The sequence below is a fragment of the Cygnus olor genome, chromosome Z (genome assembly GCF_009769625.2).
Source record: "Cygnus olor isolate bCygOlo1 chromosome Z, bCygOlo1.pri.v2, whole genome shotgun sequence".
Lineage (NCBI taxonomy): Eukaryota > Metazoa > Chordata > Aves > Anseriformes > Anatidae > Cygnus > Cygnus olor.
In genome coordinates this window covers 17,950,174-17,972,288 of record NC_049198.1, presented here as the reverse complement: position 1 = coordinate 17,972,288, position 22,115 = coordinate 17,950,174, and the positions used below count along the sequence as shown (strand labels likewise).

At 42.1% G+C, this 22,115-nt stretch overlaps 1 protein-coding gene across 2 annotated transcripts; it reads right to left on the bottom strand.

The window, feature by feature from the left end:
- Nucleotides 1–342: 342 nt before the first annotated feature.
- SNX18 (sorting nexin 18) lies at nt 343–22,046 on the bottom strand. Of its 2 annotated transcripts, none has more exons than XM_040542266.1 (2): nt 20,208–22,046; nt 343–3,417 (listed from the first exon to the last, which is right to left on the bottom strand). In XM_040542266.1, the coding sequence occupies exons 1-2, from the start codon at nt 21,820–21,822 to the stop codon at nt 3,164–3,166; spliced, it is 1,869 nt and encodes a 622-aa protein (XP_040398200.1). In that variant the 5' UTR covers nt 21,823–22,046; the 3' UTR covers nt 343–3,163. The 2 variants fall into 2 exon arrangements, with proteins under 2 accessions (XP_040398200.1, XP_040398201.1); XM_040542267.1 differs by lacking the exon at nt 343–3,417 and adding an exon at nt 17,896–18,508 and having other exon boundaries at nt 20,208–21,927.
- Between the last annotated feature and the right edge of the window lie 69 nt (nt 22,047–22,115).

The following is a 22,115-nucleotide window of genomic DNA, read 5'->3' as shown; positions in this document are numbered from 1 at the left end:
TATGTCACATATACTTCCATTTTGATTTTTTTTTCAGATTTTGTTGGTGCTTGTCTTAAATGTTTCATCATCACAATTTTACTGCTGATCTCTCTAAGCTGGGTTGTGCAACGCTCCTAAAACAAATGTACTCTGCCATTGGATCATGAAACTGGTGGGGAGTATCTAGAAAATGTGCACAGGTCACAAACCGAGACAACTGTTTTCTTTGCAAGCATCACACAACAGCAGGGCTACAACACAAACATGAAAATGATTAGATAATCATTTTCACAGGTTGTTAATTTCTAAATGTAAAGCCTCTAATTTAAAAAGAAACATTACTCACTCACCATTTGCTGATCATTTTAAGTAGCTATATTCCACTGATGGGTTTATTCTACATTTTTCATTGGATACAGCACTTTCACAGAAACCAATACATCAGTGAATCTTTTTGCAGCTTTCAATTAATCCCCCTAAACTCCCAGTAAATATAACAGACACATATTACTATCAGCACAAAAATTGTAATGCATCAAACACAAATTACAGGAATGGAATAAAACAAATGCGTTTATGTTATGGAGCTCATTTCCTCTCTTCCACATTTATTCATTTAAGAGGTTTTGTTAGATTTCCCTCGATACCTCCACAGTCCCACACAATATACATTCACCTTCCTGTAGAGTACATTCGGACCTCAGGTCGCACCATCCAGTAGTCTGTCAGCATGGGTGGTCAATGTGACACTTGGTTCCAAGTAAAACTAAAATAGTAGATCTCACGGAGTGCAGTAAGCATGAACTGAGTTCTGGCTCCCTACATCTGCTTAACTCCAACTCTCTCTAAGCGAGAATAAAAGCAAGATGCTAATGTGCTAATACCTTTTCAAACTTTGCAACACCTCAGATCCAGGACTGCAGTCAAGCATTTTGGTACATCAAGTTTAACAAATTAGCACCCCTACTCTCCCTCTACCCCAAAAATTCACAAATGAGAAAGTAAGGTGAAGGCCATGACAGTTTATTTGGGAAAACTGTACCTGTCTGATAATGTTTTATGTATACATATCACAGCTTAATTTCCCCTGGGCATGTACACTTCATTAATACTAACCTCCTAGAATACCTCAACTGGACCAAGATAAATTTCTGATCAGGTCTTAATACCTCTACATAGAATTACTTCAATTGTAGCCTGATCTAATTACTGTAAAGTCATTTAACAAAATACTATCTGGCTTAAGCAAACGTAAGCCACAGAACAGCTCAAACCCAGCTCACTGCTGTCTCAGGTAATTAAACAGTATGTGGGAAGTTGGAGCACTGGTGGGAAGAGCTGTTATGGGAAGTGGTGAGTTTTGAATGTAGAACAAGACACCATGAGGAAGATAAAGAGCAAATCAGCCCTATGACTATGATCCTTATTTTACAGTCAACATTGCTGTTTGCAGCACACTTTAGCCTGCAAATGGATTCTTCCCTCACTGATTGTCCTTCTGTTACAAACACTGTTGTTTTTTCTTCCTCTTCACTCTGTATTTCATTTCTTTGGGTATGTATTAGCAGCACTGCTGAATGCAAAGTGGTCAAAATAGCAATCTTCCAAGCATTTTGGGGCAAATCTTAAACCCAAAACTACATTCTTACATTTATTCCTCTGAAACAGAGGTGTGGGGTTAAGCTACAGAATCTCCCATGATTGAATAAAAGAACTGTACGTTTCTGCTGCATAGGTGAGGAATGATTTGTACTTAAATGTAACTATTGCTTAACTTCCTTTTCCAGGCTTTAATTTGTTTAAGCTATCTTTGATTAATTTAATTAAAAAAAATAAAGTAAACATTTTGCTTCCTTTGAAGGTTTTGTTATTTTTGTTTAGGACAAGAAGGCTAGGATAAATAAAAATCCTCTCTCATACTGACCTCTAAGAAGGGAACCAATAGGTTATAAACACAGACTTCAGACTTAATTCAAGGGAAATAAGCCAGAAAACTCCTTAAAAGATAGTGTTTACATACATATAAATGCACCCTGCTTGTCAAAAATATTTATACAAAAATTAAGACAATTGTTAATTCTTGAGTGTTATAAACATAAAAATGCCACCTGTTTTCCAAGTCAGTTCAGCCAAGACTGATTTCAGATCATTTGTATTACTGAACATCCCTGAAAATTTGTAACCGAGTAAACTAATGAATCACAGTGGAGTCTCAACTCAGACAACCGGCAATGTAGATGCAAGTCTGAAGTTAAACTGAATCAGCAACTGAGCAATGAGCAGATCTTTTCCTACTTATAATAAAAAAAATGTTCTAGCCACATAGCCTGCATTCATATCCTTTTGATAAACATCACTTTTATTAGGCTATTTCTTCAAATTTCCACTCACAGTAATGCTTTATCCTAAAAAAAAAAACCCTCACTGTAATATTCATTTCAGAAAGGGAATTCAATGGTGTATATTTGTATATGTGCTTAACAACCTAGTACATGTAACAAGTAGTCTCCATTTTCAAGGAAAGTGTGAATAGATTTAATTTCTCCTTTTTGAGCCAACGTTTGTCATAAGACAGTACTTGCTGTGCAAACTGGATGGCAGCTGATTTTTTTCCAGTTAATATGAGGTTTCATTATCAGTTCCTCTCATAGGCATCAACCCTTCATTCATTCAATCATAAAAATGTGACTTACTAGAAAAGGAAAAATAGAGTCTAAAGGCACAGAATCACATAGCTGCTCTAGTAGGAGTCTGTAAACAGAGAATTGTTTGAATTTAGGAAATCCAAATCTAGGAAAGTAAAAAGGCATCTGAAGCAGGCTTATCTAGCCAACTTCCTTAAAGACCCAAAGGGTTTTGAGGTCTACAAAGTATGCACTAAAATACCGTATTTCAAAAAGCAATAAGGCAAATAGTATATTCATTATTTCAAAAAAGTTACAATGGTAGTGTAGGCATACACAGTATAACTTAGTTACAATGTGTGGTACTGTTTCTACTACATAGCCCTATAACTGTTTCCTTCCTACATATCAGAGATTAAACCGGGATTCCAGGTAAACACAAACCATCCTTGTACCACCATCTACCACTGGCAATAGCTCTTTAACAGCAGCGATGTTTGCTTCGCTGCTTAAGTCATGTTCAAATTGAGCAAAGTCCACAAATCAATGTTCAGAGATTAAACACTGTCATACTTGTGAAGAGCTTCTTCTAGCTTTTGTGTCACTTTTTGAAAAAAGAGTATTTGCTGTTGCAAGAAATGCTGCATCTGTGATTTAAAGTCCCTCACACGGATTTTGTGGAAATGATTAATTTCTGCTAGGGTTGCAAAAGAAATAATGTTACAGCGTTCTTGAATGCCCTCTGCTTTTTGGAGCTCCATCTTCCCCTCTTCGACATGCCGCTTGCTCTCCTTTACTTTGGTAAGGGCTCCTGTGTAAAGAAGAAAACACAAGAGTACAACTGTGAGGAAAATGTAGACTTTACCGCACTTTAACAGGTCATTTAACAACAACAAGGATTTGTATAAGGCTCATTCTGAATGTATTCACGTGTTTATATGAATGAAAAGTTCTTTCAAATAAAATCACAAAACAGTGTATCTTGCTAAAAAAAAAGCAATTTTTAAGGCTGTAGCTTGCAAAAGTCAGTAAGAGAAAAACATGCCTATTTCATAATCTTAAGAAATCAGATGGTGTCCTTCAGAGAATAACTGATAAATACACCGGCAGTGGAGAAAAGCACTACAAAACGAGTCAGATTTAAGCCTACATAAACACCAGAAGAGTAACATCATTCAGAAACCTTTGTGAAACACCATACACTTTCACAATCTTTGTGAAACATCAAAAGGAGATCCGAATACACAAAATAACAGTATACCATTCTGCTTCTACACTACAGAAACCCCAAAATACACTGAATACTAGAGAATCTAAGAGTTTATTTCAAAGTTGTAGACTCCAGATAGAGATAACACAATTTTGGAAGAGCCTGAAGAAAAACAAAGCAAGAAGGTTGATAGCCTTCCTCCTCCAAACAGCTGATTAAAGCACACACGCTACAAAAACACAACATCACCAAAACAGACTCATATAGTGACGCAGAACACCGAGAAGCATCTTGAACATTCATTTTCATGAGCTCAGTTTCCCACAGAAGCAACTTCTTTGCCTTAGATATCACACATATATCTTCATAGAATATCCAAGCTGGAAGGGTCTCATTGAGTCCTACTCCTGGGTCCCCAAAGGACCACCCAATAAATAAATAAATAAATAAATAAACAAAATCAGACCAATCAGATCATGTGTCTGAGAGCATTGACCAAATACTTCTTGAACTCTGGCAGGCTTGGTGCCATGACCACTGCCGCCCTGGGAATGTATCTTATTCATATACATAAGAACAGTCAGATCAATACATCTTTATCTTCTCAAAAATATTATAGTGATACATTTGTCAAAACTCTTATGATCACACAAGTTTCTTGTTCCTTCAGCTACTTGTAATGTCTCAAATGACTCTCTCCTTTCATATTACGCTTTACATCATACAAGTGCCTACAGTTCATGAACAGGACTCCCTTTACGTTGCCTTGAAGAAATGCATTTCTGTACTCCCTACAGCAAGCTTACAGAGGAACCAAGCTAACAGAGGAGACTCTCTACCTCTGTCTTTAAGGAGGAGGACCTCCAATTTGTCTGTTGGAGGACTAATTTCATCTTGTCAGCCTGAATCTCTGTTTGTAGTGAACATTATTCACCAGCAAAAAGAGTTCAGCAGCAGTCACATCACCTTCCATCTTTTCCTTGCCTGTTTAGTTGAACACCCGTCACCCTGGCATTTCTCACAGCCTGGTGCAGTTGTCCCTTGTCTCAACTCTAAGGTCACAGAATCATTAAGGTTGGAAAAGACCTTCAGGATGACCACGTCCAACTGTGCACCTGAGCTGCTGAGCCCCTCCACCAAACCATATGTCACTTAAATACCTGCAGGGGTGGGGACTCCGCCACTTCTCCGTGCAGCCTGTTCCAATGCCTAACCACTGTGTCAGAGTGTGCTCTTACTAGAGGCAAGTGAGAATACCAGAGGATTTAGAGAGGACCTGGGGAAAAAGAGTTTGTTTCAGACCCAGTATGTGCTCTCCATCAGGAGCTTCAGAAAATCCTCTCTGGTGTGCAGGAACCATATGGACTGTTCCTGCTAGGGCAGCAGGAAAGTCATGAGCACGACAAGTTTAGACCAAAGACTGCTTCACAGAAAGCGCAGGTATTTGAGCGATGGTCCCCAGGACAGTGTGGGGTGGTTAGTGCAGCCTGGCCCCTCCACACCTTTCCCGATGCCACAGCCCTCAGGCGTGAGGGCCAAAAGCTTGGCACCGGATGCTACAGCTGACTGACATCATCCCCAGCCTGTCCCAAAAAAACAGAACTGAAAAAACACAGGCAGTGCTGCAAGTGGCAGGCCGCGCCAGAAGATCTGTGCTTTCCCCTTCAAAGACTAAGTAATCTGGGAGGCAGGATACAATGTAAAAAAACAGTCAATCTATTCTACAAAAAGGACATTGCTTTCAGGAAACAAAACCTAACTGGGCTTTTTTTTTCTTCTCTGCATTCTGTTTGCATTGCAGGAATCTGTACAGGGCTGTGAAAAAATATGAAATTTGTGACTTAACTGGGAGCCAGATGGAGGTGGTTAAATAAACATGACAACTCTTTGGTTGTGATGTGTGGAAATAGCTTTAGATGTTATTTCTAGAATGACCAAACTGGAAGAAAAAATACTGAAATTTTACAGCATCAGCAGCCGAATGTATAACTAGATTCTGGAGCGTGCATAATCTTCGAATTATTTTACATCAATACAACCATACATTACCAAACACTAAACCCCTTGAGACTACAAATATTATACATTGTGACTTTTTTTTTCTGGAAAAAAAAAAGGTAAAAAAAGATTTATAATTAGAGAAAGGAATCCAAGGGGAAAACTTCCAACCGTTAACACTGTTCTCATAATGCATGTGTTTTCATGCTGGTACTATAGTGGAATTTCCTTTAAAGTCTAGGCAGACTACAACTGGAAGTCAGCGATGTATAACAAGAGCTTATACATATACTTATACACAAAATTCTTATTATTTCTTTTCAAGTACCTTAAATGAAGTACTGAATTAACAGTGAAAGAATGAACCTTGAAATAACTTCATACAGGGAAACATTTAGGTTATTTTCGGACAATCAACAAACCTTCCCCAAACACAGAGAAAAAAAAACAACAACCCACGTGCTTTATATTAAAAAGTAAGCAATCATTTGTTCTAAAACACCATTTTTAATTTGTTCATCACCTACCGAAGCTCGCAAGCCTTAGTTTAGTAAACGTTCAGGAAAAAAAAGCGCTCTTAGCTTGCACTGCTTTGCAAGCACCTTCACTAACAGCAACACACCATGTTTCACCTCCCATTTTCTCAAAACATTCTCCTAGCTGCTGCTGCACCCCTCTCCTCTGCCTGCCTGGCACCTCTGCACCTTCCCTTCCGCCCCACACCCTGCGGAGGCTGAGCGAGCCCCCTCTGGCCGGGCACACCTGCAGCTGGATGCAGCTCCCTCCACCTGGACTGCTCTGCTCCATTCCCCCAGCTCCTGGATTCAAAGGTCCAAACGTCAAGCATTGGTTTGGACAATCCAAAAAAGCAAGGCGTATTTAAAAGCAAACAAACAGAACAACAGTAGCAATCACAGAATTCTGGCAGCCCTAGAAAAGAATACCACATGTTTTAGGGAGGAGGAGAAGGCACAGAAAGAGGCACCTCCCAATGCATATTAGCTCAAAGAAATCTCCTGCTGAATGTGTCTGGGATAAGTATCTGCAAAGGCACGGTTCCAAGAGGGATGGAACACATTCAAAAATATATATATATATATATGTATATATATTTTTTCTGTTTAGCTCCATTTCTAAAGATTCCCTTACAACTTGTCAGCGAATTTAAAGCTTCTGGTCTGACGAAAAGCCCTTCTGTTAGGAGAGCAGGTTCCAGTGGTCAGGGATAGCTTTCAATCAACAACAAAGGCCTGGGTCACAGACACTGCAAAAAGCTGTGCTACATCTATTTCTGTTCTTAAAGGTGGGGAAAAGCAGATGTGAATGCTATTTTTCATCACCCAAAGACTGAAGTTAAACAGACAGGGGTGCTCGATGAATGCTGTTTAAGGGCTTTTAGAAACTCACAGTTTTCAGTACTTGTTTTGAAGTCTGTGATTAGACAACCCTAGGTTACATGAACACATTTAATAAGGGACATTTATAGTAATACTAGCAGCCAAGAATATACGGACAACATAAAATTCCTGCTAGAAACAAATACTTGCAAGCTGTGAAACATGCTGTATAAACAGCAACTTAAATAGGTGCTGAGGAGTTACCAGGAAAAAATGAAGTGTATTGAGTCAGGAAGCTCCTATGCAAGCATGAGGTTGCAATGAGGTAGAAAGAATCAAATACATTCAGGAAAGTAAAACCAAAAAAAAAAAGTCCTGAACCTGAGAGCACTCAAGTTTGGGTCAAGCAATATATTTTCCTATCACCTGCAGTTTTATTATGCTCAGAAATGCTTTGAGCATGTGTGAACAATGAACCAAGGGTGGGTTTGCGCCTATACGTGAGCTTGTACTCACTTCCCCTCACCCTGTAAGTATGTGTACAGAGACGTGTAAGTGGATCACATCATGTGGATGCATATGTGTCTACAAGCTCCCGTTCATGCATGGGGAATGGATCACAACCGACTGCATGTGATCGGCCTGCCAGCAGCCAGCCCTGCCCGGGTTCTTGGCGCTGAGGGTGCACGACAGCAGCCCAGACTGCAGCCTGCAACGTGACCAGAAAGCAGAAGTCTTGGGGCTCAGCTCATGAAGACCAACTTCCCACTGCCCACCTCCTCTTCTAGAAGTAGCACCTGGACGTCAGCTTTGGAGTTCTGCATGCAGTAGTCAGGAGTGAAATTTCAGCTGCATACGAAGTTATGAGTCCACATGAAGACAAAGCGAGAGAAAGGGAAACCTCTGGGGCAGCAGCCCTTCTTTGCTCTGCTTTTGTACAGTGCTTAGTACAGCAGACATCTGCCCCATGGCTGGGCTTGCTCGATTCTTAAAAAATATGAGCAGTCCTTACTGATGCTGTTCAGAAAGGTATTCCTCTTTTCTGAAAAAGAGCTAAAAAATTGCTGTAACAGCAATGACTTAACTTCATACAGCAGTACTGCATAGGGGCTTGCAATATGGGATTAAACACGAAGGCCTGTCAGCTCGGTGTCACTAACACGTGGCACTTGCAGCAGCAGTGAGGATCGGTGGAGGTCAGGGGGTCTGCAATTCACTGTCGCTCTCAGGAATGTGTATCATCCACTAAGTCACCTATATATCACTGTCTGCAGTATCTGAGAACAAAATACTGAACTGGAAAACTCACCTAGCACGTAGAAGTTTTAGATAGCTTTTTAGATCCTGTATTTGTAATGCCTTTATGACTACAGATACTCAAATATGTACTTCACTTTAGTGATGAATTATGCTAAACCAGAGCAAATAGCTTTCTCCCACTAGTAGTGAGATAACTGACACATATGTAAACTGTTATGATAGTGTAAGACTTCCTTTCAAATACACCCATTCCTGTTATTTTTTACACCTCAAGTTAAGGAATTATTGTAAAATAACTGCAGAAGATACGTGAGACAAAGAAAGAAAAGTTATTCCTCTGGTTGTCCTTGATACATTAAGCAGAAAGCTACTTTCTGGAATAGGTCCTTAATGTGGGAGGGAGGCGTTAGCCTTGCGCCTGCCCTGCTCTGCTCTGCTCTGCCCCTGGCGTGAAGGCTGCTGGTGCCGCAGGTGGGAAGCAGCGGTGGCTCCACAGGACAGGAACACGGCACGTGGCCACCAGCCGCCCCGGACGTAAATCCATACCCACTCTGCTCAAAAACGATACCCGAAAAGACAATAGATGGCAGAGCGGAAAAGGTCTGGGGAGGGCGATTGTTCTGGCCTTTGTATCAGTGGTAAGCGTGGCAAAAACAAAGAGCACCAGATTCCTGAATGCCTCCTTTGAGAAGTCCCCTGGCCAATAAGCTTCGGTACACCAGCCTCCCTGAAGAATTTGTGTCAAAGTACAAAGGTTCCTCTGAAAAACGGCTCCCTCGTGAGGGAAGAAAGCTAGTCAGAAAACATTGTGTTCTTTACAGAAACTCGGAAGATTAACAAAGAAAACTGTTCAGCAGTTTCATCTGATAGATCTTGTGAAAATGATAAGACCTGTGTGATACATACGTACAATTTATTTTGTCTTCCTACTGTCTGCAAACTACAAAATCAGATTTGGTGCATCACTTACTGGAAAGAAAAATAACTTGTGTTTCCGTGCCATCCAGCTGCCCTTCATATTAAATTGCCTAACAGTAGGCATCAATGATGTCTCCTTTAAAGTGTGCTACTCGATACTGAAGGGAGAACTTTGAATGCAAACAATTCCCTTTGCTTTACTTCTATTACGAGACACCACCTCTAAAAACAAGTGAGAAAACAATACTCATCACATTGCTTTTAGCAGCTTTCATAAAAGGATGCAAAAGCATAAAAAGTAACTAGAAATGATAATTACACTTTTCTTACCACTGACCTGATGATGTTTATTCATGTTATTTATTTGTTATTTAATTACAGCTCTTTGCCTAAAGATTTGAAAAGGCAAACGCCGGGCAGCCCACGTGCACGTAGCCACAGTTTTGATTTACCCCGTGGAAGACAGAGCCGTCTCCGTAACCCATCTGACTGCTGCCAAGCGAAGCCATCTACGTGGCCGTCCCGCTTACACCGCAGCTAGCAGAGATGTTACAGGATGACTCAGATGACTAACCCAATTAAACACTGCTCTGGGCCTGGAGGGCTTGGCTTTACCGATGGCTTAGCAATTCCATCCAGCTCAGCCCACGGCTATGCAATTGCTCGCTCCAACACAAGGGAAGGATCAGAAGCACCGCGCAAGATTACACCTAACGTGAAATCCTGCTCTGAAACAAACCCCTACACTTCCCCTCTCTCGATTCAAAGAGAAACGACGAAACTGTGTGTAGTAGAATAGAGATTGTACTACGTTGATGGATTATTTGCTTAAGAATGCTGTGAGCACAGATTAACAAAAGAAGCCTACATTAAGTTAAGATTCTGCAAATTCTTTACATTTTCTGGCTGAGATTTAGAAGGGAGAGCAGCATAATGGGAATTTGCCTGAAATTAAAAACAGAAGGCTTCTCCAGTAGAGACTTAACTGCATAAAAGAATGTCACAGGGAAAATGTAGCATTACTGAAACTAATGAAGGAACGGCTCACTACTTTGAAATCTGATTTTAGTGTTTTGAACATAACAAAGCAAGCAATCTTCAACATCAAAGGCAAAAGGATGAAGTCACTTGTATTTTCTAAAAGTGTCAACACAGTTTTCAAAACCAAGCTTTCTAATTTAATGATGATATTTTTCTTGATGGTGCAAAACTATTTTAAGAAAGTTCTGCTTTTCATAATGAAAGTGATTTAAAAATGCAAAAATAAAATTACAATTACTTTAGTATTGCAGGTTTTTGTATACATATGGGAACATGGCTGTAACGCTTTTAGAATATGCATCCTAACAACAACTATAAAAACCTCAGATTTTTCATTATTTTTTGCTCATTGCTCAAAAAATATCAGAGTAAGATAGTACTATCCTATAAATCTAGGCTCACAAATTATAGGTCTCTGCTAACATCCAGGTTAACGTTGACTGACTGTGGCATTATTAGACAGAATTATTTGTTCTTCCAGCTACCCTGTTACAAAGCTCATCAAAAGCTGTCACTCAGAGATTCATTCTTCAGTTCAAAATAAAGTCACCCTCTAATCTGCACAATGCAGATATCATGCAAAAATAGAAGTCTTTGCCAGAGATTTCAGAAACATGACAAATTCTGATCTTATCTGGTGGTTTTAAATATAGACATTGATTTAATTCCTATATAACTGATTAATGATGGTGATAGAATGCACAGCGTCAAATGCCACTCAATTTTCAAGAATTAGTGCTGTTAATGGATACTATACATGTCTAACTGCTATCTTTTTTTTTTTATTTTTAAATAATGCCATAGTTAAGGTCTGATTAAATCATTGTAGATCACTGTGTATACAAAGGCAAGTTCGTGTACACACACACAAGAAGAGTATACATGACTCATTTTTTTATCCAGAGAAACAAGGTCTGTAATCATACCTAGGCATGTTCAGAATCTCCAAAATGTTTATGCTACTGAAAAATACTTCCATTATCACATTGGCAATGCACACTTCAGCTCTAGAGTCCTCCAGATAAATCCAGCAGCTCCAGCAAGAACGTTTCACTAAGCTAAGCTACAGCGCACTGCTATACAAGCTACAAGCCACACTTTGCCCTTAAAACAGCTGACAACAGGAGGTGTGAGTAAGGTGGCAAAATAAATGAAAGCAACACTATGGAACAACAGGTCTGCCACACCTACCACTCTGCATAACCCCATTAAAAAAAGGAAACCCATACTGCTACGTTACCAAAGGCAAAAATTATGCAAAATCAGTTGAAAGGTGCTTGGTTTTTTTTCCTCCTGAATGCTGAATGTAGCAATTTTAAAAGAAATATATTTTAGATGTATTGTATGCAGACAATGTTTTCTGCAAATGAACAAGCTTATTGTAGCCACTGCAGGATGTGTTTACAAAGTATTTCTACTGACTGTTTATGTACCTATAGTGATGTCTGAAAGAAAGCCCGTAAGATCAATGAGTTAATTTTAAAATCCAGCTGAACTGTGTACACGGCTTTCCATTATTACAAACATAGCATTGTGCATCACAGCCCGAGAGGCAAACATTCAGTAACACAGGTTTTGCCCAATTCTAAGACAGCCTGCACTTTTCAGCACTCCTATCTACAAGTTAAGGAGGTTTGACAGCACTTCAGCTGATGCTACAGACTGGGCTATAGAAAGGAGTGACCCCACAGATCAGGCTGGTTGTTAGAAATGCATAACATCCGCCCCTCGAAAAGCAGCTCACGCTGAACAATTTCAGGGTGGACACTTGAAAATGTAAGCGATCACAACTGGCAGGAGTGCCAAGACGAAAACTTACAGTGATTTTAAGTACATCTTACGAGCCTGCATTTAAGAGTGGCACCAAGCAGGCTTTTAAAATAAATGTTTGTTCTTCCAAAAATTTAAGTTGCCTTTTACAATTTAATCATCACAGTTTCTGAACATGGGTTTCTCCCATTCAGCGCGTTCAGAACAGGTACTTTTCTGCCAGAAGAATGCCACTAAATCTTAACAGCTTTTATAAATGCCACGTTCATAATGCCTAAGTCAAGAAAACAACCTCAATCAGAAATGATGTTGTGCATGCATGAGAAATTAATTTTCAGTACAATTGGTACAATTAATTTTCAGTACAATTGGCAGCATATGAGCAGAAATGTCTCCTCTAAATCTATAGAAGACAAATACAAGTTATTATCAAAATGGATGTAGGCGTCATAATACTAAATGGCAACCTCAAAAATTTCTTGAGATTTATGGGATGTGGGTGGACAGGAGAATACAGGCTACACAGCATAGCAATATCCATATGACATTGTCAAGAAAAGCCAGTATAAATGCAGGTTTCACCTACTCTCATAACCCTGCTTTACTGGGGTCCTATGCAAGTCCTGCTTTTGGATGCTGGTCTCCATAAAGGCTGAAGAGATGCAAAAGGTGAGCACAGTTTATGGTATTTGACTGTTCACCATCATCTGCATAGTTCCACGACTGTCCTAGGATCAGCAAATACAACACGCAGAGACACTTTACATTAAGTGCAAATTACGTGCAGATCCTTCTCCACTTTTTCCCTAGAGCACCTTAAATGCTCTCTCTTAGAAACATGAATGCTGCAGCATCTCTGTGAGGACAGAAAGGACATTCCTTGTTGCAGTATAAACAGCCAAAGTAAACCAACACTAATGTAACTGATCGAAATATAACATAAAAGCAGAACTTTACAATTGCATAGTATAATGCTATATACACATCATATACAAAAATGCTGTAACAGATACTATTGTATTATATGTTAACTAAAATTGTAAGTAAATATATTTATATATTCTAATGTATAGACAGTATTATAGAATTACTGAGGCAGAAGAGAATTGTCTGCCTTTTTGGAGGATGTGATCTACTCCTCTGAGTACCTTGACTTACCTAAACTCCAAGCAATTTGAAAATGTGGTAAAATGGATTTTTCTTCAGTATATTGTCACTTGGCTGGAACAGCTATTCATGCCTATGATTTGAAATGGTAGCTCTGAAAAAAACTAGACTAGTAAGTTGGTTTTTATCACAGGGTGAAAATGCAGTGTAAACTCCCAATGACAGCATTAACCTGCTTTCACATTGCTCTGAAAGAATCGCAAGCAGGCATAAAAAGGGTGGTTCAGTCCATCACTATTACAGAAGTTATTTATATGTGATGTGTGCCTACCCAAAGCATAGGCTGAACAGCCCAAGACAAGGCCTAAGCATGGTCAAGACCTGAGCAGACTTTTAACACACACATATATATATAGTTACTGATTTCATGAAATACCAACTCAAAAGTTTTAAATGCATTTTTAACTTTTTAAAATTTTTTTTTTGTTTTATTTAAATCCTCGTGGCCTTCATGAAAGATATAAACAAGACTATAGAAAGCATTTGCTATTTCCTCAAATCTGTTGATAAAGCTAATATCTTGGGGGCTCAGCCAAATGTGATTTCATTTCTTTAATTAAAATTTCAGTTTCTGTGCTATTTGAATCAGGCAATTCAAAATAAGTAAGGTACCAGCTGGATGAGTTTATACAGTCTGCACACATTAACTTGGCATTTTAACTGTTCAAACAAAGTCTAACAATGAAGTCATGGAAAAGATGTTGGAAAGGCTGAAACGTGTCCTTGTTTCAAAGGTGACTTGCAAAAATAGAAAATTCGGCCAGCTTGTTTGTTTTTGATAATGTGCTTACAAAGACTTGGAAGAGCTCTAGGAGTAGCTTTCTGTTTTCAGTCTACCAATTCTGGCCATCCCTGTTTTGACAGAAGTCCTTCTAGCATGACCTGCATTTCCCTAGCCGTAAGAGGACAAGGAACCCTTTCTCAGCATATAGATTCTTCAGAAACTTCAACCTGAAAAGCTATTGCATAGTCTTTGAAATAAAACTGCTTCCTCCTCCTACAAAATAATTTCTACTTCTTTAATATCTGCACTCTTATCTTGTAGTCTTGTGGCTTTTTTCCCTTTTTGAAATTAGTTGGAAACGGAAGTGCTGAGATACTAAAAAGCCAGCTCCAGTTCTTACCTCTGCCATCAGAGTGGTTCCCAAGAGTGCGTATCAATATGGTGACAGGCGTTATATATATATATATATCCTGCTACCCTCTTCTCTCTGCCATTCATAAGGTCTTCCCAGTACACAGAGCCTTAATTCTTGTGGTAAGCAAGAACACAAGAGCTGGGAGTCTACTACCTGTGGTCAAAAATGTAAGTGTGAGCTCTGGTCAAAACTTCTCCAGCCTGCTGGTAGTAAATGCCTGCTGGATACAGGCTTGCTGGTGTGCAGCAGTGCATGCAGTCCTTCCCACAGGTGGAACAGCGATCTTCTTCCTCTGCTACCAGCTGTTTGCTGAAAAACTATCATTGGGATTTTACCACCTACGAAATGTCTTGCCATCGTCAGATTTGTGTGATATCACGCTAAGAGAGGTTCCAAAAGGTACCAGGAAAGAGAAACATCATACCTGCATGAATCTTGCTCACTTAGAAAGATAAGGTACGAAGAGACTGGGGAGTGGGAGGAAGAAAAAGAACAATCCATGCAAGATCCATGCATCTTTTTGGCAGACAAGACACACAAGTTCTTTTTTTTTCTTTCTTTCTTTCTGTTTAATCCCCTTCAAGTAAGGGCATTGCTCAATTTTAGTCTTGCTTATTATTGTCCTCTCTGTGATTTACACAGACCAAGGAAGCTGTAATTTTATACTGTTGCTAAAAGTGAGGATTCCTTCACGGTTTAGCCATCTAGAAGTCTGTTTCCCTCAGGCTTCTTTCAAACACTACCAGGTTCAAACTGGGTGATTCAGGAGCAAGTAGACAAATACTACATCACTGCTGTAACAGCAGTGCGAAAGCTGAGAGGGGTGACAACAGTCATCCTAAGGAAATCCACCCTTTTTCATCGAAGTCCTTAAATAGATGGAAGATGGGTACCCATCTCTTTTTACTATTATAGAAGGCATCTGGCAAGGATTACAAGAGAATACAAGTCTGTGCAGTGAACTTAAGAGGCTTGAAAGCAAGCAAGGGAGAAGGGCACTGATTTTACACCGTGTTATAAAATATTAGGTGTGAATTCTGACCAGTTTCATTCGTTCAAGGACACACAGAGACTCCTTCCTTCTCCCCTCCCTGCAAGAACTGCTGAAAACGTTATAGAGACCTCCAGATTTCTGTCTGGGTTTTTTCCATGCTTGAAATTCCAATGCATTACTATCTGGAATGTTTTTTCACCTATAATTTTGTTATTCTAAAAGCACACCCAGTACATTTTTATAGCCAATGTCTAGGATGACGTTTGCTCCAGATAAGTAAGGACATTTGCCTCAATTTATTTTTCACAAACTTATCAAGAAGTAAATGGGTAGGGTCACTCAGATCTTTTTAAATAATTCTTTTAGATCTTGGTGTGCTGAGGAAATGAATTGCTGCCTACATCTCAGAAAACATTTAGAAAACACTTTCTTAAGTCTGTTTTGCAAAAATCATACCAGAAGTTAACAACGTCATGGTAAGATAAAGAAACAATTTTGGAAAGCAGAGATGAAACATCAAGTTAGCCAGTGTTTCTTCCTCTTTCAGAAAACAAGAGGCCAATTATAGTAATTCCTCAAGGAAGACTTCAAAAAAAGAAAGAAACAAAGAAAAAAAAAAACTAAATTCTGTACTCTCACTAAGCAAGTATCACGATGAGATAGCCAGACAAGCATGAACTACAGCACTAGCATACACTCACACACTATCTCAAATTCTCACATGTGCACAAAGTTCCCAAACCTGAACTTGCATGGGCCTGCAGCAAACATTTAGGTTGAAGATTATGGAAGTCAGAAGATTTCATCACTTGAGTGAAGCTCTAGCAATTAATACGTAGGAATTATTTTGCCAAGAATGCCTAGGGAATTTCCATGACTAGACCTTAAAAAGCACAGAAACGAAGATGTGAGTGTGCTTTTCTTCTCAAGCTTAAAGCAACTGAATCTAGCATTTCTTGAAAGGTACATCAGTTCTGCAAAAAGAAAATGACAAGGTGCAGTTTTGGTTTTAAGCCTCGTGAACTAAACACTCTTCTTCTACCTATGTTTTGCCAGAGGCTAAAGAACACTAAGTATAAGTATAGCTGTCTAACACACTTGGATCCTCTATTCCGAAACACACAGGTACGCACAGGAAAACTTTAATGTAAGCATGTTAGATGCACTTCCCTGTGGATGAGGGCTAGATTTGTAAAAGTATTTGGGTGCTGAGAGTCTCGGAGACACTTCTCTGCCATCATCTACCCCTACAAATGTCAGTTTTCCCCTAAGTGCTCAGTTTTATTTTGAAAACGTCTAAAAGAGCAACCGTTTGTAAGGAAACCATGTCTTGGGACTGAAATGGTCTGTTGCCAGTCCCAGTGGGACTCTCATGCCAAGCACTTCCAAATGGAAACGTGGGATTTCCAGCTCGGTGTGCTCTTCACTGTAGGGCTTGTTTCAGTGAACCTTCAGACCTGGATGGGTGCACACACAAAGCCAAGTAAGGTTTCTCACAAAGCACTGCCAAGCTGGTCCTCAACCGGACTGTGGGAGAAAAGCACTTCGAACCCCTCCTCTGTCTCTTTTGGAGCATGAACCTGAACTCCTCCTTCCCTCACAGAAAATTCCTTAAACACTGAGTGCTCAACATCAAGGAGGCAGAGAGACAGGAATCTTTAAATCTCCTATTGAAGTTATTGCCATTCCATCACGTGCTTACCCTATTAAACACGTTGAACATATTCCCATGGCTTTCCATCTTTACCTAAGTGACCGAAATGACAATCACTCTCTGCACACCACAGATCACGTACGATGCCCTCAACATGGGAGGCAGAAAGACCGGGATCCCTGAGCAGTAACAAGCACAATGTTTAACCCATTTCCCTGCTGATACACAGAAAAAGCAACAGTGGGCTTTTGTGTCTTTGGTTCATAACTTTAGACAAACAGATAAAGGCCAAATGGAAGAAAATTCTTGCCTCTAGTTCAGATTCTTTGGCTTTCTTTTGGCAGAAAAAACTTTGCAGAAATTATTCAAAAACCTCAGACACGCAGACTTCTCAGTCCACTGCACAAAACACGCCTCCAATCACATTAAGCAGCTGTTCAACTATCTGCAGTAGATCAAACCCTTAACAAGACAAGGCAGTCTAAGGTTCTACCACCACATATATGTTTGGGGCACAGCTGCCTTTATTTTTTTGGTCCTTCTCAGGTCTAGAGGGATACAGAGATGGAGTCTAGAAAAGGCTTCGCTTTTTACCCCAAGTGGACAATCCATCTGCACTATGTAGAGAAAAATGGAGGAAGCACTCGTAACTGTAGAGTTCATCTTTTTAAAGCCAAGCCCATGTTGGCAATGTATCAAAAGGCTGCTGTTTCTGCCACCTCTAAAGGCACTTTTGGGTTATTTTACTGCACAAAGTTGTACACTAGAAAATAAAACACTGAAAGAAAGACACGTCGACTCTGTTTTCAGATGATCTATTATCACCAACAGATTTTTGTTTGGTCTGTACAGACAATAATAATCCTTACATACTGGCAACTATCCCAGACTGTAAATTTAAAAGAAAGGTCTTATGTTGTAAGAACACCAAACAGTTCATGTTTTCATCTGAAGTTTACAATTTGGAATTGAAGAGTTATACCCTGCTAGAAATAACTGTTAAGAGCAATAAAACAGCCATAAAATGGAGAGAGAAAAAAAAAAAAAAAAGCTTTCTTCTAGTTTGTCTCTTTTCTACAGGGAACAAAAGCAACAAATGCATAACCCAGCCCTAACCCTGTTCCTGTGATGAATATGGACACTCAGGAGACCAAACTCTCAAACCCATGCCATTTTCTGATTGCAAATATGCACCAGGGATAATAATTGTGTTAGCTCAGAGGTGCTGGAGCATTAGCATGTGAAGGCAGGCTGGCTGTATGTTTCTCCATCCAGCTCCAGCACAGTCTTCTGGCACCAAATCAGCTCTATGTATGTCATCATACTTCTGCACTGCTATGGTGGAAGCTCGCTTAGATGAATTTTCCCCAGTTCAAGAAGGTAAACCGTCTTGTAAGTGCAAATTCAAACACAACTGAAAGAGAAATAGAGATGTGCAAGCTAAAGGAAATATGGGTTGAATCAAGCACATATCCTACTATTCCCAATCCTCTCCTCAAAGTAAACTCTATAATATATCTTAAAGTTTTAAGACTATATTTAAATAGTGTATATCATCTGCTGTTTTATTGCACCTGATAAAAAAATCTTTCCCCTTCCCAAGTGTAAGACATTGCCAAGGTCACGCTTTTCTCCAAATTTAAAATACTTGAGAGCTGTCATCAGAACACAATGCCACACCAGCTAGCGGAGCAAATTCTCAAAGGTCAGACTGCACTTTTCAGTTTTCTCTTCAAAATAATATCAGGATTATTTAAGTTTCCACCCACAATTTTCAAGATTCAGCAGGAGAATGAAAATCTGAACTTGATGCATCTACTTGAAACGAAACTCTTGCTTTCTTAAACAAGTTGTGGACTTTATATCAACTCTGCCTCCTCAGAATTTCCTAGCAATAGTGTGCACCTCCAGAAAGCCTGCCTTTTTTGATCTGTTGTAAAAACTCTTCCAACCATTTCATCAAAAATCTCAAGATTTCAAGGCCTTGAAAAAGGCAGATAAGGGCATGAAAGACTGAATCACTGTGGGTCACAGTTAAGGCTCTGCCTCTCTGGATACAGACCACCACTTATAAATCTCGAAAATAATTTCCAGTGAAGAAGCTCTCGCATTTTGTTGTACAACTGTTACACACACAAATTTCTGTACAGCCTAGGTGGTGTTTTCCTAGGTCTCTTTACTTCTAATCTTTGAGTTGAAAGCCATAGGTCAGCGATATAACAGGAAAAAGGATGAATGATGGGCTATTCTTCTCACAACAGTGATGAATGCATGAATAGCATTAACTTCAGAGCAGGGAAATCATCTACACTTATTCAATGCTACAAACCTGTATTTATCTGAATGCGTATCCCTAGTTATATAGCAGATGATTCTTTCATTTTCTGAGTTTCCTTCCCTCTAATGGATCACAAAGTGCCAAACAAGCAGCAATGTGAACCTCAGAAGCATGTTTCAGGTAGAAAGATGCCGAAAGAGTACCACATGAGCAACATCTCTTCAGGATAATAAAGGCAAGGGATGAAAAACCCCAACTAGGAACACTGTGGCAGACCACTGTCCTCACAAAGGTGCAAAGGGAGTTTAATGTACAGCCAAACTGACAAACACCAACGCTTTTAAACTTCTCATCTGAATGTCCACCACTGCAAAATGCATGTAACGCTTCCAACAATAAGGTCAGTTGGTGTATCTGCATCTTCAGATTACTTATCTATTACCTGCTAGATCAGAGATTTAAGATACCTGACATACGTCAAAGAGTAATAGATGTTTTCATACCAGTTGATCTCTGGGGGTTGTAAACAAGCTCATTAATCTTTAATGTATCAGCCGCACAGGTAGATATGGTTTCTTTCAGAGGCACACAGTCACACTCAGTAACCTCTGACAAACAGAAATCCCAACAAAGTCTAGACCTTTGGCACAGAATGAAAGCTGTCACTGATGTGTTTTGGGTATTTTTAGCAACAGACTACCTGAGTAAACACTGAAAAGTTTAACCGAAGGCCAAGAAGCCATACATGGAGAAAGTTTAGCTCCTGGTTCCTACCTCTGTCTGCATGGCACCAATACATTAAACTATAATTTCAGAAAATAAGTAAGGGTGTTACCTTTCTGGACGTGGATGATGTCCGGAAAGTTGGCCAAATGCCCCTGATACAGCGCTAACAAATCCATCACGGGATCTAGGTCCTGTCGGGGCTGATCTGCAAAGAGGTCCCCGATGGCATCGTAGGCTTCCGCAGTGAAGGCTATGGCTTGGTTGAGGCCAGCTGAAAAGGCCTGCTGGTCCAGCTCAAACGCCTGGCTGAGGCACTTGAAGGAGTGCCCCACCTTCTGGTATTCCTTCTTGAAGCCAGTGACTTGTTTGCGGGCGAACTCGTTGGCGGTGTGATTGAGCTGCAGGGCGCTCTCGTCCATCTTCTTCGTGAAGGCTTTGAAGCCGTCCACCTGGCTTTCCACCTCCTGCAAGTCCAGGCCGGCCCCAGGGCCAGTGGGGACACTGATGGTCAGGAAGAAGTTGGCACCCACCATCTCGTCTTTCTCAGCCTTGCGCTTGCCCTGCTTCCAGGCCTTCTCATCCGTGCTGGGACAGGTGAGGAAGTGCTGGAAGGCATCGCACTGCGCCAGCACGGGGTGGCTGCACATGTGGTCCATCCACCAGGCCAGACCTTTGCGACGTTTGGAGATGAAGTCCTCCTCGAAGCGGCCGGTGGCCTGCTTCTCGGGCAAGTGGGGCACAGAGATGACGGGGAACTTCTCGGCCAGGCGCCCGTAGAGCCAGTCGAAGTGCTTGTAGCGGCGGTGCACCTGCTGCCCGGTGTGGCTGGGCACCAGCTTGTAGGCAATGTAGCTCTTCATGCCCTTGAACTTGGTCTGCTTGGTGGGGTCCTCGATGGAGCACTGGAAGGGGTAGGGGTTCTCCTGCCACTCGGGGCCGCGCGGGCCAAGCACCACGCACAGCTTGTCCCCATCCTTCACGAAGCCCGACGCCTCGCCCAGCACGAAGGCCTCCCCGCCGGACTTGACGAAGGTGGAGAACCGGTTGAGGTTGCGGCTCACCGTGGCCGAGCTCTTGGCTCCTCCACCGGCCGGGTGCGGGTGTCCGGCTACGTGCCCACCACCGCCGCCACCACCTCCGCCACCACCGCGGGATCCCAGGGACAGCTCGGACCGCGTGGACAGCCGGTAGCGCCCCGCTGCCCCGCCGCCCCCCGCCGCCTCGTAGTCGGGGTAGGAGCTTCCCAGCGCTCCCGGCTCGTCCGCCACCGTCGAGCTGTCGTCCCAGTCGTCGTCCCAGTCGTCGTCGCTGCCCTGGCTGGGCTGGTAGGGGCCGCCGTAGGGCGCCATAGGGAAGGGGTACCCGGCGGCGGGCGGCACCGGGAAGGGCTCGGGGGGCTGCTGCGCCGCCGGGGGCTGCTGCTGCTGCTGCTGCTGCTGCTGCTGCGCCGCCGGCTTGAAGGCGGCGGGCGGCGGCAGCGGCTCGAAGCCGGCGGCGGGGACGTTGGCGTAGCGGGCGGGCGGCGGCGGCTCGGCGGCGGGGGCGCGGATCACCTGCACGTAGGAGGCCGGGAAGAGGCCGCGGTCGCCGCGGCTGTTGACGCCCTCCAGCCAGCCCTCGATGTCCTGCTCGCTGCACAGGCTCAGCACCTCGTGCTCCCGCAGCGAGATCTCGCCGGGGTTCTCCGACCTGAAGTCGTACAGCGCCCGGGCCCGCAGCGCCATGGCCGCGGCGCGCTGCCGGCGGTGCGGTGCTGCGGTGCGGAGCGGAGCCGCGGAGCCCCGGCGCGGCGCGGTGCCGGCGGGCGGCGAGTCCCGGCTTCACCCCGCGGGGCGCGGCGGGGCCGGCCCGGTCCCACGTCGCCAGTTTCGCTAATCCAGAGCCGAGAGGCAGGGCGGAGGAGCCGAGCGCAGAGCGGCCGCCCCCATCGATGGGCCCGGCCCGCACCGACCCTCGCCTCCCGCCCCCTGGCGGCCTCCGGGTCGGGCCGGGCCGGCCCAGCCGCGGGGCAGCCGCG